The sequence below is a fragment of the Ischnura elegans genome, chromosome 2 (genome assembly GCF_921293095.1).
Source record: "Ischnura elegans chromosome 2, ioIscEleg1.1, whole genome shotgun sequence".
Taxonomy (NCBI): domain Eukaryota; kingdom Metazoa; phylum Arthropoda; class Insecta; order Odonata; family Coenagrionidae; genus Ischnura; species Ischnura elegans.
This window is the reverse complement of record NC_060247.1, coordinates 23425080-23450993: the sequence shown is the minus strand read 5'-3', so window position 1 is coordinate 23450993 and position 25914 is coordinate 23425080. Positions and strand designations below refer to the sequence as shown.

The 25914-nt window shown below is 38.9% G+C and overlaps 1 protein-coding gene across 12 annotated transcripts in view; it reads left to right on the top strand.

The window, feature by feature from the left end:
- LOC124153473 (uncharacterized protein CG43867) overlaps positions 1-25914 on the top strand; it is a 681094-nt gene that overhangs the window by 192208 nt on the left and 462972 nt on the right. For all 12 annotated transcript variants that reach the window (XM_046526646.1, XM_046526651.1, XM_046526649.1 and 9 more), the window contains one exon: positions 3975-5274. In XM_046526646.1, coding sequence (XP_046382602.1) covers positions 4507-5274 — 768 coding nt within the window. In that variant the 5' untranslated portion in view covers positions 3975-4506. The remainder of the gene's footprint in view (positions 1-3974; positions 5275-25914) is intronic.

Genomic DNA, 25914 nt, shown 5'->3' with positions numbered 1-25914 from the left:
TCAAGGGTGTCAACCGAAATTTAGATACATGATGATATTTTCTATCAAATTCATAACTTCTCAATGCTGTTCCTCGCAATGACAAACATTAAATTGCAAAATATTGACAAAAAGCGGATCGTATAGCACTACAGCGGATCGCATTACAGCGCCGCGGACAATTTTAAAAACAGATTGAAATGCGACCAAAGTGGCAATAGAAATCAGCCTTCTGTGGGGTGGAATTGGGCCTCCTATATGCAGTCCTCTTGCATACTGGTAGTCCTGGCTTCTACTGCTTCCATGCGCGGGGAATAGCGAGCGTTATTCCATTGTTTTTAGTTGAGTGGGAAAGGAATGTAAATTAAAGATAATGGCACCACAAGTATCCTGCAGAACTCGTAATAGGATTCACTATGATAAGACTACCGTCGAGGAAAATTATATGTTTCACTAGGTTAATTCATGATAGGATTGGGAATTAAAAATGTTGATTAAAAATATCAAAGACCGACAATGTCGATTTGGACAGTGGGTAACAATATCCATAAGGTCGGAAATGAATCAAGAAAAAAATCGAAATTAAAGGGGTTGGAAAAGAAATTTTATTTCGTTCATGACATGAGCTACATTTTACATTGGTGTAGAGAGTGCGTGGGACGAAGCTGTCTGAGTGATGGCATTTGCTAACTGAACATAATTACGTTGTGTAATGAAGTGATGAAAAATGAGCAACAGCGTTCTTTGCAAGTCTTAATGGTCTGAAGTAAATGCACAGTAGTGTATGCAATTGTACGGCATGATGATATGGGATCACTTTGGCAAATCCGGTCACGCAGTCACTCTTTACATTCACTGAATGTCGTAATGCCATCGCACCAGCGGGTCGGCACACATGCAGCCCATATAAATTGTCTTGTTCCACGTTCGGTTGGTCCTTGGGTAGTAGACCTCAATGGATTGCCAAACAGTCGTGCAACGTCTGTTTTCCCCACAGTTACAGCCCCTTCGGCTTTCGGAGCACCTGAGTTGCACTATGACGCTAGGCACGCGAAAAGGATCCGAATCTGTTTCACTTTCCACCGGACAATTGGTGGATCCCTTGGTGAAGTTTCTTTCCCGAATGTCGATGGAGTGGCAAGAAAGATCCATAGATGGTGTTGAGGTTGACATCACCACCACGGCGAAGCATACGGCCAAGAGCGTGAAGCAACGGCTTGAAGATATCATCATCACGTTCTTGGGCTGATTCGAAAAGAAAATGCTGTTTCGACTCGGCGATATTCTCTTTTAGTGGTAACAGAGTTACGAACCTCTTGAGTATTGCGGTGGAGAGCTTAGTGAGTAGCTGTTAACTAGATGCCTCTTTATATTGCTTCGAAGAATATATAATGCTCGAAAGCAGAACAAATTATTCTGCCTGGGAAATATTTGCGGTCACTAATGACGTGTCATTTAGCCTGTATGTGAATAGAGAAAGGGGAACGCGGGTTTGCCGACATTTCCGTCCTATGTCTTTTTCTGCTTCCGTCGCTGTATTTTATTTATTGATATTTCTTATTATTATCATCCTCTCGAGCAGAAATTCCGAGAACGATGAAAGCATCTTCTTCCATTAGGAATGAGGAGTCATACGAGAACTGTTCGTCTATATTTATATCACTACGATCTTTTCTGTACTCATTTCCGTCTTATCAAAGTGTATTCTACTTTCACTTGCAGCGCATAGTGACGTAATTACTCCATGTATTGGTATCATTATCACTGGTTAGCAATCGTATGATTGGTTTGACGCAGCTCTCCACTCAATTCCTCTATCAGCTAATCTTTTCACTTCTACTTATTTCACGCCAATTTGTATATGAATTTTAAAGCTTGGTATTACTTCTCCTGAATGTTTGACTACGGATTTTGTGTAGATGCTTTTTAAATTCAGGTTGTTCTCTGTGCTAGTGAGATAGGCCTATTATAATTCTGTGGCTTTTCTGTCACTGTCATTGAATCACTTGATGCCCAGTGAGTTTGTTGGTGAATTGGGGTAATAATAAATAATCAGCTTATTAAGCTGTCATTGTCGTCAGATTTCTTTTCTTGGAAAAATGTAGCATTCATTGTGAATAGAATTCAAGCCATAAAAGTAATGAAGCCATTTGTCACTTTTTTACTATCGAAACAGTTATTCCGGAACAAATGCTAATCATTCCGTATCTTCTCCCTTAGTGACAGCGGGTTAACTTAGCGTGTCTCTCCGAAGGATGCGGGTTCATACATATTAGTCAAGTATGTATGTTTGTCATCATCCATTGGTAATAATATTGATGTAAAGGGCCTGAAGTACTGTTTTGGGGAATATTGACTTGTACCTAAGTGACCAATGGGGAACTAAAATATTTAAACTGTGGAATTCAGTCCTACAATCTTGAAAAAAAAACATATTTACGAACATTCACTTTCTTTTTTAAGCTATTATTTTAAAACACGTCTGGAAAATATTTTTTTGTTTATGGAAAAGCTCTAAGATAATACGATTATTTGATAACGTCACTAAAATGTCTTGTTTCGCTTGGCAGCCTACCAGTATTACCAGTCGAAGTCGGTATTAAATTGTAAAGTGTAGTTGACGAGAAGGCACTTCAATTAATCTCCCGATGGAGTCTTGACCCTTTTTGCGGAATCATTTTGACATATCCTAGTTGTGTTCATAAAATGTGGACACGTATACGAGTTTACGGATTGCAATACATACGCTGCATTTCTGTCGAATTAAATTTTACATGAGAAATTCCTCTCGGTTTTTGCGAAATAAAGCTACCTCGCGGGATATATTTTATAATCCGATTTCAGCAGAAGGAAGAAGGCTTGAAAAGCATGACGGCGGAGAACATTGAATAATGGTAATCAGATATTTGCAGCTCCCGCGACGTTGCTGTTATATCCTTTGTAGAATCGAAGGTATTTCACACGTTTGAAGTGTCATATTCTATGCTGACTTTTTCCAAGAGAAATTAACTTGACTTCTGTTTATTTAATGACGAGTTATTTAATAATTGAGTGCGTTTTAGTTGTGTTCCCATAATTTCGCGAATTTGAGCATTTAATCAGGCTTTCTTTTAGCTCCAACCTTGAAGAAGAGGCTGTATTGTAAGCTATAAAACATTGCGTTTGAGCCTTTGAAATAATTATGATGAATAATTTTCTTTAACTTTGATTTATTTCGTATTAGTACCGATTGTAAAATTTTTCTGAAATGCTAATGTAATTTCGGGAGAATCCTTTGTTATTTACTTCAAGTTCTGGGTTTATTATTCATGGACCGCATGGGATGCAGTCGCTGCACGGCTGGGTGCTACTAGGCCGCATTGCTCTGCTATTATGTCGCCAGTGCGTAGCCGTGGGGTCCGGACACCCGCCCCCGAAGTATAAAAATAAAATATTTACCTTCATAAAGGAAAACAAAATATTGAATAATTATTTATTAAATAGAAAAAATTATGAATTTACAAAATATTTCGTTAGCAAATTTATTTTTTAAGAAATTTTGTTTTTATGAAAAGTGTTAAAATTAGTTAAAAACGCATTACTTAGCACTTCGTTTTTCAAAAATTTCCTACCCTGGTTTTGGACCCCCCCCCCCGAACGAAATTCCTGGCTACACCACTGTATGTCACACCTTCTTTTGTTGGGTAATCATTAATTTAAGTTTGTATTTATTTGTTAAATACTGAGCGGAGGAAAAAGATGGAGTGTTTTTACTGTTTATCTCGACCAGTGAATGGAGTGGTCTTTTATCTACTTTTTCAAGATCTGCTGCAATTCTTAGATAACTTAGATCTCCTTTGAACTATTCTTGGAAAATATTATCTGTTTGTCTTCCTTTAGATGTATTTAAATATTAAAATCTATAAGTGTATTATGTCACCGCCTCGGGATAAGTGATTCCGGGGAATGTCTTTAGTGTATTTGTTTAACTCTTTTTTTTTTGTTGTCTCTTCCAGTATCTCCCCTGTCGGACGTTTGTGGTCCTACTCTTCAGTCCTTCCCCATTCTTCAGTGAGACTTCTCTTCGCTCATCTTCGCTCCGTTTTTTACGGTCGGAGACGTGTCGGGACGTTAATCCTGTGAAATGAGACTCAGGACGTACTGGAGCTCGTTGCCTCCCCCGTTGTTAACGATTGCGTTGTTACTGATCGTCTCTCCCTCCTCCCTGACGACCCAAGACTGCGTGGCGACCTCTTAACCCACCTCCTCCTCTTAGGAGCTAAAATTTGAGCTAGGTGGTGATTCATCCCTAGTGCTGCAACCGCCTGTAGCTGCTGTTTTGTTTTTATTTAATTTTAAGGTAGACAAAGAGGGAGAGAAAACGAGGCTGCCTGTTTTATGGTGAGTGAGTACGTGACTAGGAAGAAAGTGTAGTTTTGCGAGTGGGTCAGCCTCTCCAATAGTGCTTCCTAGTGGGTCGTTTACTCTATCCGCTCCACGTCTTTTCCCTGTCTCGCACGCGTCTGCTTCCTAAGACCGGTGGACACAATGGAGGACGCCGGGGACCGCCGGAGTCCCCGCCTGCCCTCGCGACGGCGAGCATCTCCCCTTCGCCACCCCTCCCACCACCAGCACCATCAACACCACCGTCAGCCTCCGCAGTCTCCGCAACCGTGCTCGCCGCAGCACCTCGGGGCGCAGGCCTCTCTCTCCCAGCCGCACTACCAAAATCTCAACCTGCTCCAACTGCACCATCAGCAGCAGATGCAGTACGCGCAGGTGGCGTCCCAGGGGGGCGCGCCGCCGCCACCTCCCGCGCCGATGGCCCCCTATCACGACCCCCGCATCTCCCAGCTCTTCGATCCTCTCTCCCGCCTCTCGGAGTTGTCGGCTTGCTCTTCCTCTCCTCCGACGTCTTCTGCGGGCCCCTCGCCGCCCCCGCCCGGGGGAGGAGGCAGCCCACGTCTGCCCCCGCGCCGTTCGCGCCTCCACGCGCTCTCCGCCGCCTCCTCGGGGTCGTCTCTGGGAGGCGGTGGTGGTGGAGGTCGCCCGCCCTCTTCGTCTTCTTCGCTCATCTCGGACGGCGTGGACCCCATGGATGTGATGATGGGTGGTGACATGGCTGCGGGGGGTCCTTCGTCGCCCCTGCTGCCCCCTCCGCCCCCGTCTGGGGCCGGAGGGGGCGTCTGGGGCCTCGGCGATGAGGGAATCATTGGAGACGGCGTGGATTGGCACGAAAGATGCCTGCGGCTGCAGCTCGAGTTGCACCAGTTCAGGCACCAGGCCGGAAGGGTACGGGATCTGCTGAGAGAAAAGGTAAGAGAGATCATAAAAATGTTATACTTAAATGTAGGAAATGTAGTTACAATAATTACAGTTTCTAAGAAACTTGTTTTTAATCTGTCCTCCAGAGAAAAATCTATATTTTACTCATTGAAGGTCGGGGACAGTACTCATCCGTAGAAATCTCGCTGTGTGAGGATTCAATTTGAAGAGATTCCAATGGATTTACTCAGGTTCGATGCTAGGGCTCCTGCGATATGTTACGATAGCAGTTGGTATGGCGGTGTTTAATGATTCTGCCTGACGGTAAGCCACCAGGCTCCTTTGTGGCGATTCGAAAGAGTTAAATTTGCTTTGAGTTATGAAAGTACGATTGTAAGCAGAGCTATGAATGAATGAGTTTTCTACCAAGTTAAACGTAATATCTTTTTAATCATACCCTCTGATTAGAAATAAAATGTAATGTTTTTCTCTTTTATCCCAGCATACTTATATATAAATCCTGCACGTCTTCTATTTTATTTGACTCTCGGGTCATTATTTTTACAGGAATGCCTCCTTGGATGCCGTATCACTTGAGTTTTCTCGTAAAAAACTTTTTTGTGTATATCATATTTATAATTTTCTTAAGGTTCTTAATTCATTATTCTTTAAATATTCACTATCATCCACCCTCTAAGAATGCGGACGCACGATAATAAATCCCTGCGTATTAAACATTTCCCTTTGAGGAAAATTATTTATTTTTCCCCGGTGAGAATTCGTAATCTTCGGGAAACCGAGGTAGGGAGGTGGAGAAATTTCAGGGCTTATGGTGTTTACCCTGACTCTCGAGGCTTATCCCTTATGCTCATCAGCTGCCATTGCAGCTCTTCAGTCGCTATCAAATGATAACACTTGTAAGCGGTCACCGAGGCTCCATCCGCTTTTGTGGGCGCAACTCAACGTTCCCCTCACTAAGCGAGCTATGCTCGGCCTATCGTATCTGCATGCGGGCCAGTACTTCCCGTTGGCTCTCTTTTGTGGGCGGAGTAGTGATTCTCTTTGACTGCGACCGTATTATTCATGAAGTTTTCGTAGGGATCTCAGTTGTATGTACATTTTACGACCGGGTTCTTAGCTGAGTAGGAGTGGAAATCTGAAAGAGTTTTGTGATGAACGTTTTGCACGTTTGTCTCCATTCTCATTTCAGTCAGTAAGCCGGCGCCTTGCTGTAAGAGACTAATTTCGTTAGCTTGTGTCTTTGAAATGAAATAACCGTGTAGTGAACGCTGATCTATGATAATGATGAGATATGCGAGTGCTATGTTACTGTAGTTAGTTTTGTGATCATCGTAGAGATAACATGGAATTTTTTCTTTGGAGAACCTTTTTACTGCTAAAATTAGCCTATGCGCCGTAAGTTTATTTTTCATATGTTCTCGCATGATTGGAAGGTTTTATTATGGATAACGTTGACTTAACAGTATATTTTTCCAAAATTTTGATTTAGTTAACAGTCACTGGATATCGTTGTAGCTAGAGCGCAGCGAAACAGCTTCCGTACTTGGCTTTAACCATTCGTTTATTTGTGAGTCATTTCCCATTCCCCGTATTTGAGTAAGACGTGAATGAAGAGCCCGCACTCCGGCGGACACCTACGGACGAGTCTATAATGTTATGTTTCAATAGGGTAGTTTCCTTCATCAAAGAAAACGAGAGGTATTGGTTGCGATTCGTAGTGTATTCATAATATACATATTACTTGGTTTTGGAAATCCCAGTTTCCACTCCACGTGACGTCACAGGGACCTAGTTTCTATATGTACAAGTAGACAGGGTTTTACATTGTCTGAGATTACCAATGTATGCATGAGGCACAGAGCTCAGGAAAACATCTCTCAATAATCACCCATTAAAATTACCTAAGTTCGGAAAGTTTCTTTCGTTTGATAGGGTAATAATAATCCTTATTCAAGCCAAGCTCTATCTGCTAGCTGGGTACTCTGCTACCTGCCAGCAGCCTGCATCGTAGCGGCGCTCATAGCCTAGCACCAAGGTGGCCTCACTCAGCGGAAGCCGGAACCAGAATGACGTCACACGGGCTTTTCCCAGCATTCATACTTAGCCTTCGCGTTTTCGCGCGCTTGAATTTGTTCACTTTTTGTTAAATCGCGAAAAGTAGATATTGTCAATTAAAAATCTAAAAGCGTGAAGTACGTACCCCAGGAGTAATAATCTTTCGATTTAGGCAATAAAAAAAGAATAGGAAACCACCCCATTGTAGTTCCAGCAACTACAGCTTTTAAGAAAGTAGTTTTTAATCAGCCCTCCTTAGAAAAATCTGAATTTACTTATTGCAGGTCGGGAATATTGCCCAGGTGAGTGAAAGTTGGCAAGTTTGGACTGCGCTTTACAGGGCTCTAGTTGTCGCTGAGGATTCATATCCATTTATATCCGAAGCATACCATTCGATTTTTACTTTTATTCTTTGAAGTATATAATTAATGATAATTATTTTGAAAAGAGAATGCATCAGCCATGATTGGATTAACAGCGAAAGGTTCCTTTGTAAAGCTACGCGCAACTCTTAAATCCACCTATATTTTCACCTCCTAAATTCTTTAAGCCAGAAGTTTTTTTTTGCCTTTTCTTATTAAAGTAAAATATATTCATGCAGTGCATACTGTGATGGGAGTTAATTTGTGAGCCCGAGTGTATAAAATTTACTGTATCAAGTGGTGGTGTAAATTTCTCAATTTGAGCATTGATATTTTTAGTATGATATTAGTGTTTCAATGCAATTGTGATTCAAGCGAAAAACAAGTCAATTATTTTTTTAAAAGACTGGTTGATGATAGCTTATTAAGTTGCGGTGATGAAGCTTTTAGCGCGTTATATATCATTGGGTCCTCATATTTTTATGCATATATGATTGACTGAATTATCTTGGTAATTTCATTTGGTTGCATTGCCAATGGGGTAGTTTCCGTCATCAAAGAAAACGAAAGGCATTGATTGCGATTCGTTACCCACCGTGAGTGTATTCATAATATAAAAATTATTTGGTTTTAGAAATACCGGTTTAGACGAATGGCAAGGGTCAATTTTATTCTCATTCGAAAAAGGCCAGATTGGCGCCCATGCGATGCCACTCACGTGACGTCACAGGGACCTAGTTTCTGTACGAGTAGATAGGAGTTTTACATCGTCTGAGGTTACCAATGCATGCGTGAGGCACAGAGCTCAGGGAAACATGTCTTAATAATCACTTATTAAAACTGGCGAAGGTCGGAAAGTTTTCTTCGTTTGATAAGGTATTAATAATCCTTATTTAAGCCAAGCACTACCAGCTAGCATGGTACTCAGCTACCTGCTAACATCCTGCGTCGTATCAGCGCTCAAAGCCTCGCCCCAAGGTCACCTCACTTGCGGCAGAGGGAAGCACAACGACGTCACCCGGAGTTTTTCCCGGCATTCATACCTATCCGTCGCGTTTTCGCGCGCTTGAAAACTTTCACTTTTCATTTAATCGCGAAAAATAGATATCGTCGTATAAAAATCAAAAGCAGTGAAATACGTACTCCAGGAGTAATAATCTTACGATTTAGGCAATAAAAAATAATAGGAAACCACCCTATTATTATTTAACTTGGTGATGGGTCTGTATCTTTTCCCCTGGCTCAAATGCCTAATAATTTACGCGTTGGACGAACTAATGTTTCGGCTAGTAGCTGTCGTTCTTTGATAGGATGCTGTGTTCATATGTGTTTATACATTTTTTGGCTTTTAAGTTATTTTTTAAGGGGTCTATACCTGTTTCATGGGTTGAGAATGGGAGTTCTAGCATCATATTTTGCAAGAAGTTTGGCGGTAGGAATTCAATCATGCTTCTCAAGTTTTCGTTCGCAGATTCGTTCCGCTAACTATTACTAATCTATTCTCATCGTCTTCCTCCGAAACTCGTGTTTCGTTCTCATTACTTTGTAAAATTTCACTTTGTGCTAGCCTTTTAGTAATAATCATGAGTTAAACACCATTTCATCTTTCGTGACTCTCACTCTAACGGTTATTCTCTTTATCCATAACCTTAGTATAATCTTATCGCTAAATATTCGTGCCTTAAAATTTCATTTGACCCTTGTTAATGTCTCTTAACTCCTCTTACGATAATCTTTTCTTTCCCCGAGCACTTCATATCGAAGACAACGAAAATGTAATTGTCGCTGTTAAATGGAGGATTTCATGCATCGCAATTTATTGCTCAATCAAAAATTTAGTTCTGCTCATGGTGAACGAGGTTGACATTTCTAATTCATGCCAGTAGAAAATCCTCTGCTTCAATATGGAAGTACCAGTTGTATATAAAATATACGTAAATTTTTCAATTCGCTCCAGGATTAACTTGCACGAAGTTTGGACACATTCTGAAATTCAGCCTTAGTTTACTTAATGTCTTATTCATTTGTATTCGAAATTGTACTCAGCGGTTTGTTTGTCGTTTCTCCAGTGTTTCTGGCGTAAAATTGGGATGTCTCCCTTAGGATTTTCCTCTCGAAATTGCTGAATAATGAATTACCCTCGAAGCTACAAAAAATCCTCGGTTTTAGTCTCTTTCCAGTTCTTTACAGCTCTCTTCAAATATCATGAAAATAAAGTTGGGAGTCGTTGACATAGAATTGAAATAAAAATGGAGTTTGTTCACCTATCTGTCAATATAAGCTGTCCATAATACGTAAATAGTCCAGTTAATCTACCCTCTACGCTGAGGGACTTTCACGTTCTAAGTATTTTCTGCTATTTAAATTCAATAGCCTCATGCCGTGGGAATACGACGGTATATTCCTTATGGTACGTGAGTGCGAAGTTATGTTTCTCTTATTCCCAATTTAATTATTTTTTCATGAGTATCAGTAGCAAAGTTCTGTAAGTGAAACGCCGTAACTTACAATCAGTAATTTCGAGTATTCAGTAACGTAATGATGATATCGTGAGACTTCAATCACTGAAACGTAAACATGGAGTGGTACATGAGTACCCGCGGGTTTGAAAAACCTACTCTAGGCTTCGAAGCTCCTATATTCCATTACATACGAATTCAGTTTTTCCCCCCTGTCGAATATCAGTACGCTGCAAATAGTTTTCATTCTGCATTCTCCATGGTGATAGTGTTATAAAATCGAAAACGATTGTGATAAAAATGAATTGTGGAAAATTGCAAGCTGATAGGCTTTTTTGCTGGCGGACTGTAGCCCACATAGAGGAGACAAAAACGTTAGGTGAATCAGTCGTCTGTTTACTCGTGACCTCAGATTTCATATTATTACATTTTCATCTGATATAATGCAAAGCACGCTCTTGTTAAATAGAAGCGACTATCGAAAACTGCGAAAAAATATATTTTCACCACAATTATTCATTGAAAATCTCCTCTCCCCCTCCGACTACGCTAAATGCATGTTGTTTTTATTTTAAAGGCGGCTTTAACGTCTTTTGCTCTACTTTGTTGTTTGGTACATTTAAATCAAAGGAACTATCTGATTTTATATTATTGAAATCTCTATTCAAAAGTAATAAGGTTATATAGTGTGAGAACTGGGTTGCATCTAATTAAAATAATGAGGTAATAACCATATTTTGGAAAAGTTAAACTCCAAAGGACCCGATTTTTTTCTTCATTGCCTAATCTTCTTTATTTTTATTGATTTATTGATGGATATATTGGTCGCATTTTATTTACGGATGGATTGACACGTATCAACGTTTATACGCCCGTCAAGTCTGCTCGGAGGAGAAAATTTGTTGGAAAATAAGAGATTGTCTGACTGGAGGAGTTAATAAGTGGCGTGGGCAAAAGGAATGAGGAAGAACGAAAAAATTATAGTAAATATATATTTTATGATAATGTATAAATTATATAATATATTAAATAATAATATAGTTTATATATTATTATAAAATATATTATATAATTTATACATTATCATAAAATATATATTTACTATAATTTTTTCGTTCTTAAATATTCGCTATAAAATATAATATATTTATAATGAACGAATTTCCGACAATCGATAAATTTCTTCGAATCAATGATTGTTGTGTTGTCTCGTGATAAATTAATAATTTTAAACTTATGCTATCATCTTGGAGTTTCAGAATACTTTGAGAAGACATCTGCCAATGCTTATATATATGTATATCAAAGTGAATTATTTACAGCCGTGAAAACATTTAGGTAACATTTTCATAACCGTTGCACAGATTAGTTGTTGATATACAGGTAAATACTGATTGGATCTGCACTACATCCCCGAAACTTTCACAACGGTAGCGGCAAGTAACGCGTCAGGAAATAAGACCGTTCAAAGAAAGTGCAAGATGCAATGAAATTACTCTTGGGACATTTCCTTGCCTCAGGCCTTCCCTCCTATACTAAATTTACACAAATAATTTTGACGATAGAATTAAAATATGGTGGAATATTGGCAACCCTTGGATTGGATCTTAAAAAGAAATCTTGACGAGAGGAAATAAAAGGAAACAGGGCTGGTGCGGTCAAAAGCAGGTATTATAACTTCGACTTTTATGAAGTCAAGAAACAGCATTTTTTCAAGTCAAGTTCTCTTTACAAGAACTAGAAATAAGCATAATTACCAACAGTCTTGAACGAGATTACTAATATTCAAACAAATTTACAAAAAAATACATTAATAACTTCACTCTGGGGCTCTTGAATTCGGTTATATTTTGTCTTTGTTGGTATCAATTACTTCCTTCTTTAACTTAGGGGAATACTAAAATTCTGGGCGGAGCACATCTACTTGTTTGTGGATTTCTATTCGAGGCAACTTTCCTGAGTGCCTGACGCTCGTGAAATCATGCCCTGATTGGTGTTTCCGTTCCATTCCACGCTCACCCTTGACCTGGTCGCATTGTGAGCGTTGGTTATTTCTTAAGTGCCCTGGGTGTGGGATTGGAGGGTGGGAGGCGAGAGTGAAATTGAGGGAAGGCCCGCACGTGGAGTTTTTTTCCCTGTTTACTTGGAGAATTTTGAATCCCCTTTTTTTCATGTCCCTCTGGGGTTGGAATCTCACGCTAGCTGCCTTTCATCTGCATTTATATGCGTGCGGAACGAGGCACTCGGTGTCGCGCGCGACAAGAGGAAACGAGCATACGTGATGAGTGAGATAGAAACTGGGTTGAATCGCAAGGGGCTTGAATAACGTTACTACTGTGGTGTCTACGCCGTTGGGGATCTCGCAAATTATTATTCTAGGCATTTGTTACTATGTGGTTCTTACATTATTTCACTACCACATACGCCGTAAGGGTTACGGTTGTGCGGCAAATAGTCCAGACTGCCTTGAATTTTGGTTCAAATCCAGGTGATGCTTCATTTTTTGGTGAAATCCATGTTTATTATTGAGCTTTTAGAGTAATAGTAAATTAATGGAAGTGTAAGTCCATGCAATTAGGACGGTATTTGTGGACCAATTAGTTAATTCCGTGTATTGAGGGAATACACCGCGATTCTTTCTTCTCGTTCCTATGGAATCCAGCTGAATTATGCGATTGTGATTTCAAGAATAGTAGACTAAATGTTCGAGGGCGTTTTGTCTTAGTTCAATGAGTTCCACGATTCCACGTGCTTAATCGTCTAACGTTGAATTTCGGACTTGTGTCGGTTTTAGTATTATTTTCCTGAGATCTTTATATGCAAATGGTGTTGCCGGTTGATACATCATAGAGCACTATTTCTCTTCGTGGGTAGCGATATAATTTTGACACCTCGGTCATATTTTTTTTAGATTTGTCTACTTTTGATAACAGCTATTCATTCCTCCCCTCATTCTTCTTTTAATCAAATCTGAAGAATGTCACGGGCGTGTCCATAACGAAAAAAATGTCATTTTCCAGTCCGCCACCACATTTTACCGAGCAGTGATGAAAATGGAGCTTCGTCTCCCAGTTTTAACTCTATTTATATTTTTTCGACCTTATTCAAAATTGGAATTGTCAAGCACAGCGCATGGCTATCCTCAATATTTTTTACGAGTCGTTAAGTGATGAATATGAAATGTGTATACTGGACTGGTATAATGGGAAAAGGGTATTATCTAGCTATATGAATAGGCTATAAGCTATAAGGCTATATGACCATCATTTTAACAAAGAAGTGTATGTTTGCATCGTTGTTAAAATGTTAGTCATAAGGTCTTTAGGTAACATATATTCATTTTTACCCTAGAAACGCTTTTTTCTCCAGAAGATATATTTTTCCTGCTCAATTGATATTTTCAGTCCCTTTGCTGAAGTCGACATGTCAGTGGCTGAATATCTTCTCTCAAGTTAGATGTCAATTAATACGTCCTCTGTTAAAATTAGGCTTTGCTTTTATTGAATTCTAGCCCAACTCGTCTTGTCCTCTTCTACGCTCACGTAATAAAAAATTCGACGCTGTTAAATTGTTAATATACTTTTAAGTTATTTCAGCATTTATTTCATCGGTAAACAATCCTGCGGCTGTTTTCTTTTCCCTTTGACTTTCGTTTATTTATGTGTCGGGCCGTATTTGGTTGGAAATTTTTTGTTGGATCCACGAAATTTTTGTGAGTCCCAGTGTTGGAAAACGCACTTATTTTTATGTTAATCCCTGAGGTTTTAGGTTTTGAAGTCCTGATGCCAAAATTAGTGCTTTTCCTGAACAGGTAATATTTGGAAGCCTCACTGTGTTTAACCGACGAGACATCGTAAATATTTGCTTCCGATTACCGCCGAATACCACTTAAATATTATTTCTATTTATTGGGTGCATTTTATTGATTTATACCTCTAGCGTTGCTGAAGATGATGTGTGCCCTTTAACCCCTGTGCGGGTAGCAACAGCGTTTGTGGCAAAACTCTATTATCTTGTTAGCTTGCTCGAAGATATCAGTGTTTGTTTGCGGGAACTCCGCGAGATAACTTATCCTGAGATGGGTCGCCCCGAGATGAATTCGTCCCTCAAACCTTATACACCCCAAATGGGGTGAATTCACCCCTCAAACCACCCACCTTTCTGCAACCATACCTTCTCACAACCAGCCATCTCATGAATACGTTTTGGCGCCATGGTTCACCTCGAACCCCTCCCGGTAGAGACGAAGCGCCCATCACGAGTCGCTTAAAACTAATTGGAACAAGATGAACGCTGGCGATATCACATCGCCCAAGAAGGAGGCCCTCCGCTGCCGTAGATGGCGAGGTATTTTGATAGGCGTCGCCTTACGACCGCGTTTCGGTCGCCCTCCTCGGCAACTTTTCGTGCGTTGCTGTTCGGGGCCGGCATAGTGCGAGCGGCACTGCTTTGATGTCAGATGCGAAATGAGGATGGATGTGGGGAAGATAATGAATGGTGTGTGGGTGACGGTGCAAAGTTGAAGGTCGTGCGGTAGTAACTCTGCGATGATTAAACCCGAAGATACGCTTATAGGTACCTTTAATCGTTATGACCTGTACTCGCAACATCAGCTCTTTGCTGTGACGTCATTCGGTCCCGATTTATGTTCAAGTCACCTATACGTCATGAGTTAACTAATGCGTAGTAGCACTTCAACGGCTTGGCGAACATAGTAAGTTATTAAATTCCAGTCAACTTTTTTTAAATGTACATATCGGAGGCAGATTGTCGCCGAGGTTACCTTAGGGCTTCTTATGAAACGGGTGTGATTTTTAGGCTATTTTCCTCCTTCAGCATCGGTTAAAGGCTTTGATAATTTAAGGTTTACATGCATCGATCGTGGAGAATCGCTATTTTGTGGTGTTATCGCAATAGAGGGATGAATTATTGTATATAATTAATTATTTTGTCTTAAGTGAAGATAATTTACGAAAAATGTATCCTTGAAATTATATGTTAAACCTTACGTGATAAATAATTTTATATTTTAAAGAAATAATATCAGTGAATATTTATGCACCTTTGGTATAGTTAAAATGTACCATTCTAAAGCATCTCAGAGCTCTCCTGCTCATAGCTTTATCGGAAGTAATTAATTTCTTAATTTTTCTTTTAGCGATTCCAAGTTTTCCCTGAAAAAATGCACTCTCCGCGTACCTAATCCAAGTACATTTGAATCATAGTTTTACCAAGTTGTTACGGTAACTTTTATCTGAAAGACCCGTAAAATATGCAAAATTTCTTCATTGAAGCAGGAGCATAAATTTTTGAGTTCGAAAGAGTGACGTACCGCTCTGTGAGATTATACATGAAGTTCTTTTGTTCAGTTAACTCTTTCCTAATAAGCACCTATGCTTTTTAGGTTTTATGGTATGAAATTTGAATTTCATGTTCATCTTTTTTCACACTTTTACTGTAACTTCGTAGGTTACCAGAAGGAATTCCTGCTCAGTATGCAATATTTTTATTTATTTATCGTGTCCCTGGTAAAAGTCCTCGCAGAAATATTTTTTTAGATAGTAAAGTCGCGGTTTCTTTAAAATAATTCTTGCTATTCTTACTCTCAGAATTTTGACTGCTATCGACGTGAAAGAGGTAGAACGCTGGAATTAAAGCATTTGTGTAAAATCCTGCCAAAGCTCCTCAGGGTCGTGTCTTAAATCGTTTTATTCATTGTTTATTCGACTACAACGAAGAATCATTAAACATTGTTTAGACGTAAATTTTTCGCTTCTGCGGTCGAAAGAATGAAGAAGAACACGCGAAAAACTATGAGAACGGTGAAATGGTCGTCTTCTTCATATCGTCACGGCAAAAATATTTGATTGGTGCATTTCATTGTATTTCAATAGACAGAACGACATCTTCGCATTACAAATACCTTTTTAAGGTTAAATTTTACCCATTCTTTGATTTTTAAAATGGCCGAAAGGTAGATTTCAATTTCCGAGGTGTAGAAAAGAAAATGAATATTGCAGTAACGTATGCAACGTGTAAAAAAATTTTCTTAGAAACTTTTCATGCCAGGAAATGTGTAGGTATATTGTTCCAATTACCTAAAATAAACCAAAAAGACGAAAATAGTCGTTTTGGAAGTATGCATTGCCGCGGGGCGATTTTCGCATGCTAGAAATGTGAATTGCTTACGATAGCGTGAAAACAGGCGGGACAGCTCTTATGCCACGTTTTTCTTGGAGAAAATTTTAATTCCCGGGAAAAGTTCTCAGTCCGTATCAACATAATGTAGATCGGTTATATTATATGCTGAATCGAGTAATATCTTTTTACATGATGTTCGCCTCGAAGTTCGGAAATGTCGGCAAAAACACGAAAATTATTTTTTATGTAAGTATTTCAGCCATACTTACCATCTTGTAGATAAAGATACATCGGTTGTTTAATCGCAGTACTCCATTGATGTGCTCATTTTCCATTGATTCTTCTTTGCTAGATCTTCTATTTCCAGTATGCGACCCGTCATACTTATTTGACCTCATCATAACGGATCTATTTCTGCTGTGTAGAACCGTGTAAAGCCGGTTTTTCCTCTTCGTTCTGGAGTATTAATGGCAATCGATCGGTCAAAGTCACGCGCTAGTTACTCGGTCATGCAATAGCTGATCCTGATGTGTATTTTTTTTAAACCATGGATATCAGTAAAAACTGGCCAGCCTGTGATAGTATAACCATTAATTCCTCCATCTCTTTCTCTTATCTTGACTGCTGTTTTACCCTACTACTGGCTCGAAGACACTTGAAATGCATAACCCGCATATTAATGTCTTCAGAGTGTCCTAAAGTTGGGGAGGGGATAAAATTGAAAACAATCCATTTGAACGCAAATAAAATGGAGACATAAAAAATGCATTAGGTCTGCAAAAGTGGGTATAAAAAAATTTACGGCCTCAAGTTTTTCATTCTCAATACTTTAAAATTCATCTGTTCAGTCATTTTTAAATCCAATAGGTAATAAATGCTATCGAAGCATAAGTGCAGAAGTGAATGATTCTGTTTTACGTTAGCCCTTGCTTTGACGTTAACTTACTTTTTCTTCTCCCACTGCCTCGTGATTGAATGCTGTGGACACATTTTGATTAAGAATTTTAGAAATTCATTTGAGGGGAAAGAGCTTTTTACGTATTTGAGTGACTGGAGGCTATTAGAAAGAGCATAATAATTTTAGCTTTAAACCGCAGCGTTTGTTGGGTGGCGATGAGTTTTTCAACCTTTACCTTCCGCAGACGATGTGTTAAATATCATTTTTCGCCTTGTTTTCGTAAAAAAAATATTTAATTCATGAGAAATAATGGAATGTTAAGTGTCCAATCCAATGACTAGCGTTGAGAATGAGCGACAAGTTGAATCTGAAAACGTCGGCTGTCTTCAATTTTATTAACTGCTACGGAGCCCGAGAAGGGTCCACACATACCTTTCTCACGTTGACTTAAGGCCGTTTTACATGGGGCTCGTCATTGCGCAGGTTAGCATTGCATTCATTTCTCAATCTTACTTGCAATAATTACTGCGCAGCCGAATGCGTTGCCGCTCTACACGGTACTCGCAATCAAGCATGCATTCACGAAATTTCGTCGTCTGTTGAGTGCACGAATAGTGTTATTTGTTAGAACGAGGGAACAACGAAATCCTCTCCGCATCGTTGTTGACGTACTGGTCTGTTTCGTGTAAATGCTTTGACACAAAGGTGATTATCCTGCACCTTAAGTAGACAATAATATGTGTACAATTAATAAGGTAAAACTTTGAAAAGGGAGACGAAGATCCCTTGCATAGTTAAGATTGCTTTTGCCACTTCTTGATATTTATACTTTTCCGCGACGCGCCCTAATCGAAATAAGACGAAATAATCGAAAATTCAAAATTTTTCATGTCTACCAAATCCATGGAATCCTCTTGAATATTGTAACGTATGGGTATAAATATTGTAACATAATGAATCTCATATTTCTCGGAAATGTAATGGAACGTATCATGATCTTAAACTAATATATATTTTCATAGAACGTACACTCGAGATGAATTAATGAATCATTCACTCATTAAACCGTTATGGCAGAATAAGAAAGGTTATGTGTCACAAACCTTCCAAAATTTAATACTTAATGTAACACGTTTTCATTTACACGCGTAAAAAATATTCTAATGATATTTCCTTGCGTTTACTTATCTACCACTGGAGTATCACGAGACATTATTCAAGACACTATGATCGGCAAATCACTCCAAGTTAACAAAACCAAATATTTCATATAGGTACTCAGACATTTATTCTCACACAACTTGTCATTTTCACACCACATTGCCACTGCGACATCTATCGGAAAAAATAGTTATAATTACGAGATTGCGAGCTCCGACTTAGAGCCGGGGCTCTTTTGCCATCTCGCATCCACGCATTCTTGCATGTGTTCTAGCAATTCACCGCTTTACACGACGTAATTTTGATTGCGCCTTCGTATGTACGTCAGATTGCGCAATGAGGTACCCCGTGTAAAACGGCATTTACGTACTTTAACACGCATATTTTTCTCGCTTTGGAGCTGGGGAAAATTCATGGAAAATATTCCAAAATTTTAGTACCACTTAATATTTAAGGTCGGAATATTTCACTGCACTGAGAGTCATGGTAAGATGTTCTTGACTTTACCATGTAGTAGCCCAATTTGGTAGTATTAAAGAGAATTTTTGCGAAGGAAAGTCTCTTGTTATTAACTCCTTCTCTGTGGGTTCCACAAAGTTTAGACCTCTGCCGTTCGACGTACCAGGAACTCAATTTTGAATGTAATTGACTATCTCTGTGTGATTGCCAGGTTAAAATTATCAGAATCCCGTGTCTACAATGTAACATTAGGCAGGAGAAATTCTTTATTCGTACGTCTCGAAGGAAATGACATGCCTCGCTCGTATCCCTGTAACGTAGTTTCTGATCTTTTACTTCGTCATCTCATGCTGTAAGTACACTGACAAGGTAGTCAGTCGTGAACTTTTGGTAGTCCGTCACTAAATTTACAAAGCGATACTTTTAAACTTAATAAAACCGTAATAGTAATTTTTTCTTAGTGATAATGATCCAAAACTACTATTTGTTTTCGTATATTTCTATAACTATGTATTTGGATTCATTTATTGTATAATTTCTTGGAATCATTTTTCACCTCCGCGATATACAATGGTCAGCCTAACCAGAAGTAGGAGAATTAGACCGCTTTAGATTTAGTGGTGTGTGGTTACGATCATTTCTTGTATATAAGTTGTATTATTCGCCTAGGGAAAAATTCACCGCGAGAAAGTCATTTGATTTAACATGATTCGAACACGTCTCCCAATATTTGGTCCAGTCAAATGATTTTTTCACAGTGAAAGTCATCCGTAGTGTTTGCAACAGTACGTGAACTTGTGCGCGTGACAACACAAGTCGTTTTGTTGTACTATAGTCTCTGTTCAGAGGCGTTAGATGTGGTTAAACGTGTGTTATTTTCTAAATAATGATCATTTAATGCAAGTAAAATATTTCCAGGCAATTTTTTACGTTATATTAATTCACTGTATGTTGGAGATTTAGGTAGTGACCCGGGAGGGAGCCTTATGCATTATTCAGTTACCCAACGTTTAAGGGCGTGATTAATCGTCGGGATAATTTCAACGGTTGCTGCTGGGGACCTTGCTTGTAGTAGCAATCAACAGGGAGCCAGTATATCTTCACCAGATGAGACATAGCGGATCTGTACGCGGTTCTCGTGTCGGCGCCCATATACCTTTTGGTTGCATTATAGTCCTTGGGTAGTGATGTATATATCTAATACAATGCTGAAGGCAATAGCTTTGCAGGCATAAGTAATCGCCTTGAGCATTTTGGGAATTAAAAGCTCTTTCGTTAGCTCTATCTCTTTCTTTCATTGCATCGTTTGGACTTCGTGGTCATAATTCAAGGACTCATCTTCGATGCCTTCAGAATCGATCTATAAGGTTTGGTTTTCATTGAGAATTCCATGTTTAAAACACCGAAAAGTTATTTGATAATAAGAAAATTAACTTCTAGCTTGATTAATTCTTTAAAGCATAGCTTTTGACATGCGTCATGCTTTTTCCTCGTCTAATGATTTTCTTGGCGTAGTAGGGTCTAATACAGCGTAAAGTTTTATTTTTAGCAACATTACATAAATTTAATGATGAATAATATAGTAGAATATTCATTGTGGTGCCCGATTAAGGATCTCTCATTTTCAAACCAGTCTAACCAAATAGTTTTCATTATATTAATAGTTATTGATTCATGTCTTTATCACATCTATCTATTTTTAAGCGACACTTGAAATTTTCAGAGTTTATTAGATCAATTTTTTATCTTGATTTAAGACAAGATGGAACGAGTTCGCTGATGATGTAGTTCACTTACAAATTACCCTAAACCTTCAAATTAGTTGAAGTGTTCTGCAAATCGACATAAGATGTCATAATATCCAGTTAATTATTTTCTTTTCTTTTCGTAAAAAACAGTCCGTTCGCTGTGTTTATCAATTCTCAGAAAAAATAAATTTTACCCTATCGCTTTTATTAATTTTGCGGCGAAATCTTGGTTTATGATTTTCTATGAATAGAGATCCCAATGCATTTTATTCATGGATGTTGAAATGTAATAGTGATCGATAGTCACGTCTTGATTACTTCGGAATGAATTTTACATAAAGAATTCATACTTGTGTGAATAAGATGTGTGCTTCTATGTTATAATTATTTAACTGTTCATTATTTATCGCGGTATGGCTATGTTTCGTGAAGAATAATGGAAGAATTGTGTACGCTAAATAACTTTTAATGACTTAGCACAATAAACTGCTACGAATGGCGATGTATTATGTAATCATATTCCATAATAATATCCTATTTATTTCATGATTTATTTTATGGATTTTCTTCGTAAGTTTCTAATAATAACTTTATATAAAAAGCATAATATTTGGAATCGGAGTCATATTTTTCTATCTCTAGCCCGTCAGTCTACTTGACTTTAATTACGATCATCCTTCGGTTATGAATCCTTCGTTGATGATTTAAAACGTTTTCCTAAGAATTTGTCGTCTGTTGTCTCGTATTTCGTTTAAAAAAAGCATTATCAACTCCTCTTGAGTCGTTAGAAATATATTTTGTTGTGTGCTCTCTCCATTATCTCAATTACTGAAGAGATGGCGGAAAAGGAGGGGTGATTGCCCTCCAATCCACTTTTGGGCGAACTTTTGCGAAAGCTTTGTTTCTTTAAAAAAATCCTCCTCTACCCCGTTTTCCATATTATTTTTTACCTTCACCCTTTGTTTCGACGCCTGAGCCCTTGAATTTTCGACCATGACTGATTTTCTCACCCCTAAAGGGCTTCGAATTTCAAAGGCGCCAAACTCCACCTCCTTCATCCCCCTTCCCCCGATGTTTCCCCACAAACGTTTTATGCACGCCTCTTCCGCTAGCTTTTTCCTTCTCAATCCCTGCGCCGAGAAATCACCACGGCAAGAAAGACGGAGCGTGCGCCCTCTCTCTTTCTCGTTTTCACTCTCTGTGGGTTTAAAGCGCTCTCCAATCCACTCGAAGCGTCAAGTGCCTCCCATCCCCCCTCCGAAACCCTTCACTCCCTCCGCTCTCGTCACAGCCTCACCTTTTTCCACCCTCTCTCTCTCTCTCTCTCGTCACCATATTGCTTCCTCTCTTGCCATCCTACCTTTCCCTCCTCCTTCCTCGTGTTCAAGTTCCTTTCTTTATTAAAAAAAAGAAGAGAAGTTGGGGGTGGTAGCGCGTGTGGAGTATAAAAACACGCATTTCGTATTACGGGCGTTTCCGTTACCCCGGGATATTGCTCACTCCCCGTCCATCTTCCTTGTCTCGCTTCTCTCTTCCAGCTTAATTCGATCTCATTTCTTCTCCTCCCTCCTCCTTCCATTCTTTCTCTTCCTCGATCTCTCCGGACCCCATCGTCTATACTTTTAGCTTTTTATTATCTTCCGTCGTTTTCCTCTGGAAAATCTGTTTACGATCCCATATGTATACTTACAGCGAGGCACTACATAAAAAAACGACGATTTTCCTCTTTTTAGTTTTTCTAATGATCAGTCGGTAGAATAAGCAGCGTAAATTTTGGTGTTTTCTCTTTGAATGCAGTATATAACATTCCTCAGCTGTCATACGGTGAAGATTCACTTGAAAACAACTTCTGCCCTTCCTTCACGTCCTTCCGTCCGGGTTATAGCAGCAACGGATGTATCAATGCGTCCATGGCTTTTTTTTATAGAAATGGAAGGGAATATAAGGAGGTATGTGGAATTTGTTGCACTAACACAATTTTGTAACTACCCATTCTCAATCGTGATTGTTCCTCATATTGTATTATTATGATTTTATTTTACAATGGTTGAACCCGTGGACTTAAAATTATTCATAAATTGTTTCAGGTTTTGAGTTATTGCGTGGCACATTTAGCACAAGCGGCATGCAACACGCGGTATGCTAAAATGCGGAAATTTTCTTGATTCTTCTGCAAAGTGTTAAATGCGTATCCTAACGGCTCTCGTCCATAGTTATCCATCCACCAACGAAAGGTAAAATAGCCGACTCACACTCCTTAGTCAGCCTAGAGCTAGTATCCCTGCTAATTCATCCATTTCCTTTCTCCACCCACCGACCACATTCTTTTCTCTCTGTATCCCTTGATCGTATCCCTGTATCGTAAGTATCTTAGATGCATTTTTAAGAAGATTTTTGTGTCTTCAAAGCCTGTTCAACTTGAAATGGTGTCCATTTTCAGAAAATAAGAAAACCTAGATGCTAAAAAGCATTATGATTTTGTTATAATTGAAACTCAGTTTTTTTATCTGAAGTCTACGACGAGTTATCTCAATAAACACTTTCGTCATAGTACCTACTATGATCTCTTTCCTGCGATAAAATGTAGCGTTTGCTGGCAATTTACTCATTAACTTCTTTCTCGTAGGTCATAATGTTAAAAGAACGAAGAAAAATATCAACCAATTTTGGAATAAGTATCATTTTTACGTATTTTCATCTGTTATTGTGAGAAGACTCCTACACTCAGCATTCATTATTAACCTGGGCCTTGATATTAGTCATATGTACCCAACAACCGGGAAGAAAGAGCTATCTTGAAGGGACTTCCGCGAAAACCCGCGAATGCGTAAGAATGATGAAAAGCTGTAATTTCCCCGGCACGCTAGGTAAAAGCAATCGCCGCAGATCTGAAATCCTATGGATGGAACGCGAACTGAGAACTCAGAATACATTACGAAAATTATGACAATTGGGAAAAATAAAGTTACTAGATCTCTAGGTAGACGCATTCATTTATCAATCGCCTAGAAACAAGGCAGCATCGGCAGTTTGACTCGTATATTATATTGTCTTTATTACATTTATATATAGATCGCTTTTAGGCGTATGGACGAGTTCATCTTGAAATTTGAGAAAATAGATTTGAAAAATTACGAAATGATTTTTTTCCCTTTATACTCGAGCGGCTTTTGGTACTCGAAAATGCATTGTTTCAATGTAGCTTATGATGGATTTGATTGCTCTATCAAAGATATTGTGATATTTTTTTCCTGGGACGCTCCATTTCCGTGCATTTGCCAGCTGCGTCGAACCAATATGAGCCATGAATAATATGCTTTTCCAATTTTGGATGGGGTTGCAATGTCACGACTAAATGCAATGTTAAAGCCTACCACAAGTAATCAAGGAGATTGCAATACCTTTATAGTTACTTGGATTAAAGTATGTTTCTTTTCAACCACGAAGGCACTCACGCCTTCACCCACAAATAAATCGACGACTCTAGTTTTTTATAAATCAAAAAAGTGAGGAAAAATCATAGAAAAAGATAGTGAGATGATATATATTTGTCTTCTGTGTATAATACTTTCATCATAAGTATGTTGATATTACATTAATACCCTCTTATTAAGTTTATTCTTCGTGCAGCCAAATAATTGTACTTGCTATATAAGTTGTGAAATTATGAAATATAAATTTATGTGCATATTGAGCATCGTCTTCTTCTACTTGGCAAAGTCCTGAGTAATCTTTAAATGGCATGAATAATAATTAAAATAAGCGATATGAACACAGTTGTGATGAATGATGCTGCCAATGTTTTAATTAAACGATCTTAAATATTGTATGGCGTTCGGGAGTGGGCTATGGCAAATAATGATGTCTTTAAAGAAGATATAAGATGGAAAATACCCAATGTGGTAACGCAATTAACACGCGACCCCTACAAAGAAAGTCTGTGCCATCCCTCTCCGACGCATTGCATCTGTCCTTTTCAGCTTGCACCGTTACCATCCGCCCTCGAGCGTTTGCTCCAGTTAGCCTTTATTCCTTCTTTCGTCTTTTTCTTGCGCTAAAAACTTAATAAAAAAGCTCTCATCTGACTTTGTCCTCCCGAGGTTATATACGTCCCCGGACGTGGTCTAAGTTTTTTCCCACTCTTTCCCATCGTTCTGCGACATTTGAGTATGGGACAGGACGGTGACCCACGTCGCCCTGTTTTACCCCTAATAGTGGCACAAATGCGTTTTTCGTAATTGAAACCATAAAAGAGCTTGATTTTATCGCGTTTCTAATAGTCGGAATGGGCTTTAATCCAGCTCACAAACTGTTTTTACTCGTTGCCATAACGTTTTCTGCAGGAACTTGATTGTGTCAGGATGGATCACTTTTTTATCGCTGTGGAACTTTACAACTTAAGTTATGTATTCATTTTATTGTCTTCATTCTGCGCCGTACCTCTTTTTGCCTTCTTGTAATTTTCATTATGAATGGCTCCTCTCATTTTGCTTTGGTAAAATTGGACATTTGCCTCATCTTTTTCTTTTGAATTGATAGTTTTATTTCGTGTAAGCTATGGTTAATTTATTTCACATAGCGCCAATGAGTTTTGTGGCATATGTTTGTACAAATATTTGTACGTAATTCCTCTTGCCTTTAACTGCGTATAGTAGTTATTCGTCAACGAAAATTGTGTATTCAACACTTTTGTCATGAGATGTTTTTATCCTCTTTGTTAGGGGTAGCCAGCCTGCAGAATTATTTAAGGAGCGTGCAAATGTAAATATTTATCGTGATATACATGTTTATCTTCTGAATTTCTATTCCAATTCGAACATACTGTGTGTGGGTGTAAAAATATCGCTACGAATTTTAAAATTTAGGTTCATATATAATCAACATGAATAATTTACTATTTTCTCTGCGTCTAGACCATTCATTGGGTCTTGCTTTTCAACGGAGTAGGATACTCGTGCTTTTAAAAGGTACAAGTGCGTCGTTTCGTCTTAAGAAGTGTTTATTTCGAAGACTTTATTGACAAAAGTAATGCCGTATGATGTACTTCCTGGTCATAGATAGTAAGTTGACGAAGGTCTAGATTGGGTGGGGTTCGGGTTCTACCGTATATTTCGCGTCGAATGATGATTTTTCTGGAAGAATTTGATGGGCTAACGAAGTGCTTATATCTGTTGACATTATACACATGGACTGCTATGCCTGGCCCCCCATTTCAAAATTAGGAAGTCGTATCTTTCCTCTCCATCTATTGGGTTAAACTGCCTTTTCGCCATCTCCTGATTCGCCTTCTTCCTTCCCCGTCCCTCAAGTTTACCCCCGTTCCTTTCCATCCGTTTCGTGCCTCCACTCTTTTTCCTTCCTCTTCTTTCGTCCCTTTTTCTTTTCTT